Source organism: Amblyomma americanum, chromosome 4 (genome assembly GCF_052857255.1).
Source record: "Amblyomma americanum isolate KBUSLIRL-KWMA chromosome 4, ASM5285725v1, whole genome shotgun sequence".
NCBI classification, from domain to species: domain Eukaryota; kingdom Metazoa; phylum Arthropoda; class Arachnida; order Ixodida; family Ixodidae; genus Amblyomma; species Amblyomma americanum.
Window position 1 is genome coordinate 57,148,568 of NC_135500.1, and position 14,261 is coordinate 57,162,828.

Genomic DNA, 14,261 nt, shown 5'->3' on the forward strand with positions numbered 1-14,261 from the left:
CCTCTGCTTCTTGAGGACGTCATATCTTTGGCAAAGCCGGATAGAACCCATGTACTGTTTGGATTCTTGGCGAGCAACAGCTGGAACGCGTCGTCTTTCTTTGGGATGCTTTTAGTTTCTTTGAGTTTCTTTGGGATGCTGAGCACGAGTGCGGTGGCGTTCGGTGCGTAGTTTTCCCGCAGCCGGTCAGCTGAATACCTATGAGAAACTGGTCTTGAAAGAAGCCCAGGTAGGTAGGTCGGCCTCATGATTTCGGAACCACAAGTTAGCCATGTCGGTAAGATAAAACAGGACGTTGCCGAGCTTGGTGGCACCGTCCCACTTGTTGTAGGTGCTGACGCGCTCGTACGGCAACAACCAGCCGCCGACATCGTGGTCGTCGGCGCCGCTGAATACGGTGGGATCGCGCTGCCGGAGCCCACAGGAACAGAGGATGGTAGGAGAAGGGATGGGGGCTGTCTTGCTGGTGACTTCGGGCATAATGAACGTCTGCGCTAAAGTGCGGCTATGGAGTTCCAGGATGCGAGGGGGAACGTACAGCAGCCTCCACCAAATGTAAGTGGGTTGTGGCTGAGCAGAACCTAGGTCCCTTTGCAACGCCCAAAAAAGGTTCAGGCCAAGCGTTTGAGCTGCGAGCGAGCTTCACACCTCTAGATCGTCGTCGTCTTTCACACACAGTTCGCCACAGCGAGGGAGTGTGACTGCTACGCTACATCGCTAAAGCGATGAAAAGTTGGGTATAGAAAAAAAATGGATTACAAGAACACGGATGAAAACGGTAAAGAACACGACGTTCTCATGCTTCATTGTATGAACTCCAACTTTGTAAGGCTTTCTATTTCATACTACTTCACACCGACTAGTCCCAGCGTGTCCTACTGACTACTCTTAACCCTAGTTTTCTTAAACCTTGAAGAACGTGTCCATTCTTGCACCAAATAAGGCGGCCTATTCGTGTAAAGTTGCTCATGCGTTCCAGTAGCCATCGTAGAGCAGAAAAACGGGCAGGTTGAGAGGAAGAATTATAAAGGCAAAAGGTGAGGACATAAAAGAAGGCTGTCATCACCGAAACCTACGCTTCCAAAGGTGGATGCTATAAAATGTTAAAAATGGTGAAGCCGAAAGAATCCGTTAGGCCGTGTTTCCACACAAAAGGTGTATTTAAATGAGACATCCCAGTAGAAATAAAGATGACATGGGCATGGCAAGGCCATGTAGTGCGAAGGCAAGATAGCCCACGGTCGTTGTGCACGCAACTGACTCGATTCCAAGAGACAGAAATCGTAGCAGAAGGCTGTAGTAAGTTAGGTAAGGGGTATAGGATGGCCGCAGCTGACACAGGATAGGGTCAACTGGAGGAATATATGGCAGAGCTAGGCCTTCGTCCTGCAGTGGGCGTAGTCAGTCTGATGAGGATGATGATTGAGACAAGAGGAGCTGTGCGACCTTTCGGCCTGGACGGCAGATGCAGCGTAAATTTAGATGTAGCCGCTATCAATTTCCGGTTTAAACCTCTGCCAGAGTCAGTGTATACGGGTGCTTTTTTAACCATGGTATGAGAGCAGGAGAGCAGATTGAAAATGTGGCTTGGTTATCATATCGTCAAAACGGTGTGCATTTGGAAGTATAGTACTAGGACTGCCTGTCTTCACGACTCAATCGGTTGAAGCCAGCCGCCGTTGAAAAACAGTTTTCTATTGAGTAGCGGTAAATAAGAAACAATTAGATAAGATTGACAAGAAGTGTTGCTGGGCCAGAAAAGAAGAAAATAAAATCGGTTTTTGAGAAAATAAAAGGCGCAATAGCCGCGCCTCTCTTCTTGGTGGACACCCGAACCGCGCCATAACGGAAGGGATAAAGGAGGGAGTAAGAGAAGAAAGGAAGAAAGAGGTGTCGTAGTGGAAGTCTCCATAAAAATTTCGACCACCTGGGCACCTTTAACGTGCACCGGCATCACACGTCACTAACACCACTGACGTCCCATAGCGCAAGGGCGCCTTATGCTTTTCGCCGCCATGGAAACGCGGCCGCCGCGGCTTCGCATGACGCTTCGGAAGACTGCACCAACGCTAACAGAACAACTAAAACAGTAATAGAAATGAATTTCTATTGCTGTCGCTTGGCACAGTTGTGACGAACGCAAACAGGAGGAGACAATGGTGCAGAAACAAGCCCCAGCTGTGCCTGCACGTCTTCAAACGGTTACAGTAGACGTCATCCGAGGTGTTGGAGGTCGCCGCCATCGTGTGAAACAAAAAGAAATTAAAATGCAAGCAACCAAGTTTCAAAACTACCAACCGGCAGACAACTTGAGGCTTTAACATAGCCACTAAGCAGCAAGATCCGACTGCGGCAAGCCGGCATAGCGGACACACAGATCCAACAGCAGAAGAAACGAGTGAATAAACACGCTGCTGGAAACCCCTTTCAGCGTGGGTGACCGAACTGCGCCGAGCGCGGCGCGGCGCCTCGCTCGCATATCTCAACGAAAGAGGAGCGGTGACAACTGCGCCTATTCCCAATACGCCACCTGTTAATCGACTCGTCGCAACGAACAGTCTCGCACCCTGTCACGTCAAATGTCATAGTTTAAAACGGCCGCGCAGACATGCAGGAGCTGGATGGTGGAGTGATTTATTGAACGCGCGCGCCCGAGTAAAAGGGAGCGCATATTGTAACCGCGCGCACATGCTGCTGCACGCGCCGGCCTCGTCTGCTGAAAAAAAAAAGAAAGAAAGATGAACAGACCGCGGATTGCAGCAGTCGCAACGTTCTAGTCTTGCGCAGGCCGACAGCGCGCCTGCTGCAGGTTTCCCGCCCAGCCGATCGCACTCGCCGCGGCTCTGCGGCGCGAATCATTCGTGTCGGCGCAGTTCGGAGTTGGAGGCGTACTCACAGTGCAGGATGTTGTAGCGGTCAAAGCCGGCCTCCCGCAGTTTGCGAGCCAGGAAGCACCTGTGGACCCGCCTGCAAGCGGCCTGCTGAGCGGCGAGCAGACAACACGCCACGACGCAGACGAGGGTCGTCGTTCTCTTGGTTCCCGTCATCGCGATGGCGCAACGAACGCATGTAAGCGGCGGCAGCTTGCTTTGCACTGTGCTTTGCCTCCCGTCGTCGGCCGTTACATGGTCCCAGCACGGCGACGCGCACCCCCTAGCCTGGCCCCATCAGCGGGGAAAAAATGAGCGATGTCGGTCGCATCGCATGCCATGGACTACATCCTCAAAGAGCTGGCCACTCGCGTAAAACGAGAGATAAAAAAAGAATTAGCTCCAAGGTCTCTGGTTCCAGTGTTCAGCCCCAGGCAGCGGCAAACAGAACACGGGACGCGCGCGCCGAAGATGTTACAGAGAACGAGGTTTCGCTTGTACTGCGCATGCGTGCCGAGGCGGCGGGAGGGACGATCGAGTGGCCGGCGACGTCGCCTGAACAAACACGTCCCTCCCCTCTCCGAGAGGCAAAAATGAAGGGCCCGAAAACGCCGTAAAAAACGACGTCACGATGGTTGAGGGCGTGCATAGTCGAGAAGAGGAAGTTGTTACCAGCGGCGCGCAGGAGACTGACAGAACTTGTTTGCGTGAGCGTATCTCATCAAAGTGCGCCATGTTTGCCTGGTGTACAGCGTTGCATGGTTGTGAAGGCGCGCTCAAATCAATGAAATGCCAACTCTTCGCCCTAGTCGATGCAGCTGCTTTATGACGCCGAATCCTTTTGGATAGATCATATGATTTCGTTGACATCTCTATGACGCGAAGCAAAATCGTGGATTGCGGTAAAGTAGTACCATTCCGCTCATTAGCATCACAACTTGTTCGTTCACTGAGCCCACCCATCGCGCACGCAAAAAATTCAGTCCTGTTAGTCAACTACTGTAACTAGGCCGCCTGACGCGGCACTCCAGATGCTCTAAAATAAATTTCGGAAAATACTACTCCCATGAAGGGTCTCCAGCCCTAGAACAGCTACCGCACACTTATAACAACGAAGCTACTAGCAGCCTTTTTTTTTTAATATTCAGTAGTTTACACGACCTGCACCACCATATATAAAGCATTTGCACACCTAAGGAATATAGCGACGTGATCAACCATTCTGTCGAATTGTCATCATATTGTAGGGTTTAATTGGAGAAGTCACCACTCGCCAGTATTCACAAAATTCGACAGATCTGCCCTGTACACGTACAAGACACGCTACTTTTAAATGTTACATAATTCAAAAGTTATCATTCATCACTTTTTTCTAAAAGTTTACTGAAAATTCAACCTCCACTCTGCCGAGAACGATGTAGGGCTGAAACGGTATGGCTCGACCTCAAACGCAGACATTCCGCTGTACTTTATTTCACTGCCACCAGTTTTCAGTCTTAATCTGCAGAGCGGTGATTTGAAATTGTTTAAAAGTCTCTGCACACTACTTTCGGATAGACTGGTGCGTTAAGGCATTTACTCAACTTAATATATAGAATTCAGCTGGAGTTTTATATTCTGCGTGTCGGCGATCTGAGCAAACTCTGCACTTTTGAGCGAGTGCACGCGCATTAAGAGAGAAAAATAGTCAAATAATTTTCATGTAGCATACTAATCGTCTGTCAGAGCCCTGTGATATAAATATCTAGATATATATCAGTCATCGCTTACTCCTGAATCCTCGTTACCGACACGTTCGGTAACATAACTCACCTAGATGGATTTAACGATCATGATTTACTTCAAATGACAATTACCATTTGGCTTCCGTTTACTAGCATCATGTGTAAACAGATGAGGGAGTAAAACCGAGATGCGTATACCTTACTATATCACAAATTCAGGCGTTTTATCATAGCAATTTTTTTATTGTTTTTTACACTAGGTCAATAGATGATAACTGGGTTCTTCTAAGGGAAAATCATTTTGAATTGGAGACCAAATTCAACTTAACAGCATAACTAGGGATAAATCTAACCCTTGTTTGGCAAAAAAGCATTACCGAATTAAAGATAAGAAAAAAACGAGTGTACAAATATGCAAAGAGCTCTGTACACCGCGTAACAGCAATAAGCATAAAATGTCTAAAACCGCACTATTTGCTTTTTGTAGCGCAAAATGCAGATATTTTTATGAAAACCTTGCAGATCTTCGCAGGTATAATCCGAGGAAACACTGAAAAGTATTAGGCCGGCGTAGCGTTAGTAAAGATATTTGTGTACATGACTGCAACAACAGTCCTAAATCCGACGCTGATTGTCCAAAATCATTTAACTCACTTTTCACATCTGTTCTAACCACTGAAGATAATTCTATCGTTTCTTATGCACCATATTTTCACTGCCGATACATGGCACCGATTTACATTACACTTGACGGCATAGTACACCTCATGAGTAACCTTAAAGTGTCATCTGGCTTAGATGAAGTTAATGCCAAAATACAAAACAATATCATTTCCACTTCTAGTGTTATCTTACATCTTATCTTTAAGCAGCCGTTATCAATAAGTGCCCTCCCCACTATTGGAAAATAGCAAAAGCGGTACCGGTGTATAAAAGTGAGAATAAACATTCACGCGAAAATTATCGGGCTATCTGACTAATGTGCATCTGCTGCAAGATGCTTAACACCTTATCGCGTCGCATATTACGATCACCCTGAATCCAATCGTTTAGTTTCTCTCTAAACAGCACGGATTTAGTAAAGGCTTTTCCTGAGAGTCGCAGTTATTCGAATTCATTAGTGACCTGCATTTCAACATAAACATCAACTTACAAACCAACTTCTTTTATAACTTCGTAAGCATTTAATTGTGTATAGCACATTGCCGCCTAGTGTCTAAGCTTTCCGCTCTGAAATTAGGTTCTCTAACTTTGTCATGACTCCGTAACTTTGTTTCTAACCGCCAACAGTTCACCCTTGGTAATAATTATTCCTGTCTTCTTTCTGATGTTACAGTAGGTGTGCCGCGAGGTGGCGTCATCGGCCCTTTTCTCCATTTACATTAACAATTTGTGAAATATTGCATCCTCAATACAAGTTTGCGGATGATTTGAGTATTTACCGATCAATGAACGGTACTGACGACCACTTGTCGCTCTTAGGTGACATTAACACCATTAACGATTGGGGCAAAACGTGCCTAATGACTATGTACACTTCCAAATGTAACATAATTTCTTTCATTTGTACTTTGCTTACCAACCTAGCAAAAAATGTCTCGGACAACGCAATATACAACTATGTTGTGTTTACCGAACACGAAACCTTTGTTGGGTTGGTTCAAAACTACCATTTATGCTCATGTTTTGAGGTCATCAGTGTTTCTGCTTCGCAGCTTACTAAGTGCTACTACATCTAACGTGCGTAAAAAGCCTTTTTTTTTTCGCTAAACCACAGGTTGAGTACGCTTCTTTCACCTTGCCTCCTCATCAGAAATACTTAATGGACATGTTAGAAGCAGCCCAGAACGTGGCTAGTCATTTTATTTCGCGAAATCGTAATTACCAGTCCAGCGTCACCCGAATGGAGCTCGGACTTTCGTTCCAACCGTTAAGTATTTGTCGAGATTTCGAAATACGCCCGTGCTAACCGGTCACGCTTCGTAAAACTCTTACTCATCACATGGATTGCTCAATAACTGCAGCTACACCTGCATTTATGACAGTGCACGTGCTTTTAACTTCGTTTCCTCGCGCTATCCTCCTGTGGAACGGTCTTCCGTACGCCTCGCCGCGCAACTATGACACTTTTCGCGAGCATCTTTAGTCAAACAATCTGTTGACAACACCTACACGTTAAGTCTGTATCCATGATTCACAACACTTTCTTTTTTGTAATGAGATAGTAATTACTCATAGGCATCCACCCAAGCGCACCCATACGGCTTGAAAGGAAAGCTATAAGCTTTCTCGGAAACTTCGTAGTTAACGAAAAATTCGTCCTGGTCTGGGGTTCGCACCCAGAGCCACCGCTTCACCGGAGCAGTCGCTCTACCAACTGAGCTAACCGGGATGGCAAGCTTATGGAAGGGCGAGAGCGAATTGATCTTTTTCTGCCACTTCGAAGTTACTCGGTTCCTTGCGTTTCTCTATGCGACCTTGTAGTCGAGTATGTGTTCCCGGCTGTTGCGCATGAATGATGGTTTGTGGGCTTCACCTATTGTATTCTTATTAGTACGCAGTTGGTTTCTATCCTGTTTTACACGCACTTCTGTATTCCACCTGTTTGCACAACTCCTCTATTGAGGCCTGTAAGGTATATACAAATAAATGGGAAAAAAAATTATGGGGGCACCTAAGCAAATCTTATGCTGTAGAAATGCGAGAGCAAGTGCAACTGGCTCAGTGGGTCAGTGGACACCTCAATCGCGGTTTGAGGTACGTGGTGGTGAGGACGCCATCAGCGTATTGCTCTAGAAAGGGCGATGACGTCATTTGCGCGCCGCGTTGCGGCCAAGGGTTTTTGATAACGGCGAGATTTTCGCACAGTGATCGAAGTAATGCTCTCACATTATTAAACAGATGCAGCTTCGAAACCGCTAATATTTTTCGCACCATAGAAGCACACCATTTTCCAAAAGTTTAGAGCCCAAGGGCTTTGCTTCCTAGGCACACCGAGTGGCTTATAATGCATCCTTAGTGGTCAAAATCTCCTGAAGGTAAAAAGATTTTTGGTCCGGCCGCATCCAACGGGTTGGGGTTCCACAAATGCTACAGGATTCCCACTGCACGGCATAAAAGCAAACCCTCTGTACTTAAACTTTTGACAAAGTCTCTATGTTTCACCATTCGTCGATCGGGTTAAAATACATAGGGCTGGGTTGTGTTTTCTAGTTTGATATGGGGGAATTTAGGACAGAGGCAAGGAAAATTAAAAATTGTCATGTTCCTCTACAGAAAGATACGTAGGACACTGAAGACCGCTTATGTGCTGTGAAGGCGAAAGCATGATTGTCTCATACTGACTTTATATATCGTCGGTTGGAATCCCTCTCGTGAGCTGACTTCCAACTTGACTTGCAGCTGTTTGCTATGTGTTACGAGAAATTGTATGACAGCACCGGGAACTCTATATGACGAAAGGTTGCGTCATAATTTTAATACGAAAGTCGGGAAGACTGGCGCTACATGGAGGTCCGCCAGTTTTGCCCTACGAGCAAATGGCGCGTTTGCGATAGTGAAATGCGTGGCGTCGCACTCGCTGCTTTGCGACGCCATCTTTTTGGGACCATTTCTCGGCCTCAACAACGACGGTCGCCGACGGATGTTGGGCCACATATGCCCGCACCGATGCTTCGAACAGTGTGCACATGGGGGCTGTCAGTAAAGGATGTGTTTCAATCAGACAAGCACTTCTCGAAGTATATGCTCCTTTCGACGGCGCAGAAAACGAGAACGCACTAGATACGATTCTTGCTTTATTATGAGAACGCGATAAATACGAACCCGCCGAGATGTCTCAGTGGTAAGTGGCGTTCGTCTACTGAGCCAGAGTACCCGGGTTCGAAACCGACCGCGGCAGCCGCGTTTGCGTGGAGGCGAAGCGCAAAAGACGCCCGTGTGCTGTGCGATGTCAGTGCACGCTAAAGGTTCCCAGGTGGTCGAAATTCCGCCGGAGACCTCCACCTCGGCACCTATTTCTCTCATTCCCATCTTCTTTTCTTCCCTTACGGCGTGGACTTAGTGAGACAGTCATGCGCCAAAATCACTAATCACTAAATGCGATGCACGCATGCGCGAGTCTGAGCAAGTACTCGAGCTGGAATATGGGCCCCTTTCGAGAGAGCTTATCAGCGGGTATATCGTGGAAGGCCTCGAAACCATCGTAATATCGGCCGTGCGCACGAAGTTAAGAGCCGAAATATTTTGTGAATCCTAACTATGCGCGCTCTTAATGGGAAGCGAGCAGTTGCGCTTGCGAGGTGGCGAGACTATCGAGATGGTATACCACACACACACGCACAAAAAAATAAATAAATAAACGGCGATAACTACCGCAAAAGGCGTCATGACCTGCGACAGAGACGATGCGCACCGTGGTCTAGTCGAAAAAAGCGCTCGCATCGAGCTAGGGATCGGACAAAACTTCGCGTCAAGAACCGCTGTCTTTCTAGTCAATGTAAACCCACTTTCATCCCATCTCTCCGTCGCCTGGTAGTTCCCAGAGCCAGCCCGAGCGCTGCGACTAAAGCCTGGACTCCATGTACGCGAAAACTCACGCGAACGCGAAGGCGACGGCGGCAAGCGACGAGCGACGCCGTCGCGCGAAGCAAAATGCATGTGTCGCTTGCCGTGTCGCTCGGATCTGCACCCACAGAAAATTTCGCTCGTCGCCCGGAAGTCCCCCACGCGACTGGCCAATCAGAGCCCCCCAAAGCCGTTTCCGGTTTGTCCACGGTTTCTCTCGGGCACATCTCACGAAACCCTACCAGCCCGTCGTCTTGGTCATCGCCACCATCGATAAAATATTTGGTTTTGTAGCTGAGAGGCAGACCCGCATGATGTAAATAATTAAAACAATCTACTTGTTGGGTGCGGAGGGCTAAAAGCATTTGGAGCGGGCTACGCGAGCGGGCGTACTGCAGGGAGAGATGCGTGTCGAGCCACGGGTACCGGCGCTCGATCCACCGTGCCGCTGCGCTCCAACTGTGCAGAAACACTCGCGGCGCGCATTCTCAGTGGTATATTATAGTTTGCTCACTTACAATCAGGTTGCGGTGACAGTTTATGGGAGTGTTTTTACTAAGCCGGAGTGCACAGGCACCGAACGAAAGCACACCTCCCCCGTGAACCCGTGATGTGACTTCGTCTCCGCAAGCACGCCTGTGGCTATCTCCACTGCCGCTACACCGCTGCCGTAGAGGAAATATTCCTTTGGCCTTGACTATGAGGCACACACACAATTTTAAGAGAGAGAACAGGTTACGGGCGTGTTTCTAAGCTTGAGTGCGCAAAGCACGGAATCCGCTGCGCACGTCGCGGGTTCGCGTCGCCTGCCGCCTTCGCTTGCATGGAGGTTGCCCACAAGCGACAGAGCGAACGCCAGCCGTCGCCGCCGCCGTCGCCTTCGCGTTCGCGTGAGTTTTCGCGTACATGGAGTCCAGGCTTAAATCGCACTGGTGAGTGTGGCTGCCCTCTGGCAGTCCGTAACCGCCCAGCCAGAGAAAAACGAACGCGTTCTGGGCAGCCACCGGAAGTGCGCGGAGCAGCCCGAGATGATCTAGCGGCTGGCTCCGCACTCTGGCTGCCCGCGGGCTGCCAGAGGCGAATAATCGAAGTGTCCGATCTGCCAAACGTCCTTCAAAAATGCGCTGTCATTGTAGCACTCCCTCTATAAGTGGTCGAAAAAACACCAGTTCTTGTAGTCACGGACCTCAGACACGGGACAGCATGAATTCGCTTATTGCGAAGCGCCCGTTTTTTTTCGATGATTCATGGGCCCCCCACAACACGCAATAGTCACCACAAGCACTCCAGGAACCATAGCCCACGAAGTGCGAGCCAAAGACTGCAGCCGAACACACAGAACCTGCTCGCTGCCAGGCCGCCATTCGTCTTATGCCTACCGGGCTGAATGAAGCGCGACGCCACAGGGTTGGTAGTAGAAATCTCCTGTTTGCCACTACGAATCAGGAAGATCGAGGCTGCCTTCGAAATCTTTTTGCGAAAAAACTAAACAGTTCTCAGCCGTGCCGCTCGGCACACGTTTTTGACTTCCAGAAGAACTTGAAACACAAATTACATTGACATGTGCGAGCATCGAAACACCGCCGGAGTATACTTGACGCTGTAGTCTCAATGTGATGAGCGTGATGACGCAGTGAGACTTGAGTGGGAAGAGGCAGGAGGGCAGACGTGGTGGCGAGCGATGGCAAGAACCGCGGTGGTAGGATGAAAAGAGCCCTCTGCGGCCACATGCGTCATGTCTTCACCAACACACGTTTATGAAATTTAAACACAGTAGCTTAAAAAATAACGCATACACTTATTTCTCTAATCTCGGACCTCTCGATCTTTCACCGCAACCGACGCCGCTTGTTGTGCATGTTAATATGTGCAGTCCGGTTTTTACCGCCTCGAGAGCCCTTCTTTGAATGTAACTGCGAGTTCATTAGGCCGAACTGTGCTGCTCAGTTACTACAATGATACATGGACTTCTGGAATTGTTCCAGAACACTGGAAGATCAGCCACCTGGTTGCTTTTTTGAAGCCTGGAAAACCTCCTGATGAGCTTATCTCATACCGGCCAGTTGCACTAGCAAGCTGCGTCGGTAAGGTTATGGAGGGAATGGTGCTGGCGCGGCTCGAATGGTTTTTAGAGCAGAATGCTCTCTATCCGGACATGATGACCGGGTTCCGGCGGGGAGGTTCTTCGATTGACAGCGTAATCGACCTCATATCGGCAGCGGAACATGAAAAACGTAGTCGCCGACTCGTCGCTGCTGTCTTCTTGAACATCAAAGGGGCCCACGATAACGCACTTCATGACGCCATACATGATGCCCTTGACCACTGTAAAGGGATCGTACGACTCGCGGTGTCATTAGAACCGGTCGCCCGCTCGTCGTCTCCCTGAGGCGGCCTCCTCTCTGAAACCCTCCCCCTCCCCTTCGGTGGCGGGCCGCGGCGGGGCTCCGCACTGAAAAGGAGCGCCCTTGGGGTCAAGAGCCCCTGACAGCGACGGTCAAGCGCTTTGACCCTCGCATTGTTCGGTCCCCTCGTCAGAACGGCGCCAAACGCGATGCGACCTTGCGACAAGCATCTCGTGAAAAGGGGTAAGCTCGTCAAGGAGGGTCGTAAATAAAAACGAGCAGACGGGCTGCACCGCGTAAGCGCCCCGCTGTAGTCCGATGACAGAGCTAATTGCGGAACAGCTTCAGTCAAGGGAAACCGAGAGCCAAAGGAAACCGCTTGCACGTGCGGGTACGATGTGTGGTTGTTTGTGCTTTTTTTTCTTCTGAGGGAGAGAGTTCGGATCATACAGTGGAAGTATGGGGCGTGGCACGTAAACCTGGTGGGCCACTCGTTTCTAGGGTCCATTCCTGAAATCTATTTTCTTATAGCCATTTTGATGCTCTTTTCCTGCTGTGTATTTTAGGGATAGGGTTTTGAACCTTGCCGAAACCGGAAGGCGTGCCATGCAGTTTGTAAACCAATCATGAGTTAGTTTGTTGTGATTGGGTGATGCAAGGAATGGGCTGGGCCTTTAGGTCTTTAAAACCAGGGACCGGAGCCCTGGAAAATGTTCTGGGCTAAGGTGAGATGTAATGCATCTTCTTGCTATGCCGAGTAGGGGCCTCCTCTAGTGTTAGCCAGTTCCACCTTTTTGTTCTTTAACCTTTTTACCGTTTTCAATTTGTCTCATGTATATCAAAGTGCTTGCAATGTAAATATTTCGTATAATACAGTCAATTCATACTCCCCTTAATGCCTGCATTCTGAGTCGTCGCAATACCGTCTACGACGGAGCACCCCGCGTGCGGAAAAGAAGTCTTCGGTCATCCAACAAAGCAACCGTCTCGGGCGGTGGGTACCTCTGGTGCGGAGAAGAAGCAACTCAAACAACCTAGTAAGGTCTGCAGCAAAGAAAGAGAGCTTACGACGAATAACGTTTTGTAACACATAGGCGTTGGCGGCCAGATGTACTCGTGGATTGTGAGCTACCTCAAAGGCCTTTCCGTTTACATGTCTACGCCTGATGGAGATACTTCCCTTCATCATTTTTGCCTTGGAGTTCCTCATGGAAAAGTTCTCAGCTCAGCCCTATTTAACGTGGCGTTGATTGGACCGGTGAGTGAACTTCCCATTCACATTCACATCAGTGCCTATGATGATGATATCTGCATCTGGGCTTCGGGTTCGACACGTCCGCAAATGCGCGCGAGATTGCAACGTACCGTGTCAGCTACTTCAAGGTACCTACGGCGTCAGGGTTTGCACTTAGCAGCTGAAAAAATTTTTGTGGTCGCATTCACGCGCAAGTCTGTCTGCCGCTACCCGGTAATAATTCAGGGGGCTGCAATACCATGCGTCTCCCACCACAGATTTTTTGGCATAATCATTTACCGCGATCTGTCATGGTCGAGACATAAATATGCTAAAAAAAAAACTCACTCTTTTTTGCCACGTCCTTCGCTTCGTAGCAGGCATTAAATGGGGCCCAACGCTTTGCTAAAATCTCTTTATAGGCTACATTCGTTACAGCCTTCCTGTACTCTCTATCATGAGCATTTCCTGCTTGCGGACATTAGAGAGTGTTCAAGCACAGGCGCTCAAGATATGCTTGGATTACCACGTTGTGCCTCGAACAAAGGCATGGTCGATTGAGGAATCTCATGCGTGTCCAATATCAATCTGCCTGTAACACGAACCACTTCGTGTATATTTACGCGCGCTTACACGGCACCGCTGTCACCCGCTGACGAAGATTTTTGATGAGCGACCCGGACAGCAGCTTTGCACGAGCGCTGCGCTTCCATCAATCCGAATTGCCATCAGACAATGCCCTGCCGCATCATACCTTGCAGCCACCATGGCTGATGGCTCAGCCTTCAGTGTGCCTGCAGGTCCCTGGCATACTAAAGAAATCTGCGATGCCGGTTGGCGGACTGAAGCAACTTGCTCTTGCCTACATCTGGTCAGAATACCAAGACTGTGTGCACGTATACACGGATGGATCTGCGTCACCAAAGGCATCAACAGCAGCTTCGGTAATTCCCGCTCAGCAGACGACCCAGAGATTCATTTTAGGGCACAAGTCTACATCAACCGCTGCAGAGCTTGCGGGTCTTCACGAAGCGATTCACTACATCTGCGGAGAACCGCCTCAGGAGTGGTGCATTTTCACTGACTCTAAACCTGCGCTACAAATTTTGAGATGCTTCCTACGCCATACCACCTACCAAGCTCTGGCTCTTGATATCATTAGACTCCGGTCATTTGCTCAGGAAAAGGTCACCGTATAGTGTTACAGTGGATCCCTGAACGCTGCGGACTCAATGGAAATGAGACCGCCGACGCTGAAGCAAGGAGCGCCATCAGCAGTGGCCTGCGCACAGCTGTGCCGTTCTCCCGAACCGACACCACTTGTCTCCTTTCGTGATTTATGAGGAGTGCGACGGCTAGATACTGGGCCCTGCCAGACACTCTACACCAGCGCCTTAAACGGCTAAATCCGGCGATCTAGCCGATCTAGATCCGGCAACGGGCCTTGCCTCGCGTTTGTGATGTAAGAAAGTGTGCCTTGTTTTCTTTTGTCTTTTTTTCATCTGCCTCCTCCCATCATCAT

At 49.1% G+C, this 14,261-nt stretch overlaps 2 protein-coding genes across 3 annotated transcripts in view; one reads left to right on the forward strand and one right to left on the reverse strand.

Annotated features, from left to right (window-relative positions):
- Positions 1–3,047, reverse strand: part of LOC144127963 (lysozyme C-1-like) — a 44,153-nt gene extending 41,106 nt beyond the window's left edge. For both annotated transcript variants that reach the window (XM_077660984.1, XM_077660985.1), the window contains exon 1: positions 2,897–3,047. In XM_077660984.1, coding sequence (XP_077517110.1) covers positions 2,897–3,047 — 151 coding nt within the window. The remainder of the gene's footprint in view (positions 1–2,896) is intronic.
- Positions 2,930–14,261, forward strand: part of LOC144127962 (mediator of RNA polymerase II transcription subunit 30-like) — a 57,394-nt gene continuing 46,062 nt past the window's right edge. Inside the window, exon 1 of the mRNA XM_077660982.1 lies at positions 2,930–3,069. Coding sequence (XP_077517108.1) covers positions 3,052–3,069 — 18 coding nt within the window. The 5' untranslated portion in view covers positions 2,930–3,051. The remainder of the gene's footprint in view (positions 3,070–14,261) is intronic.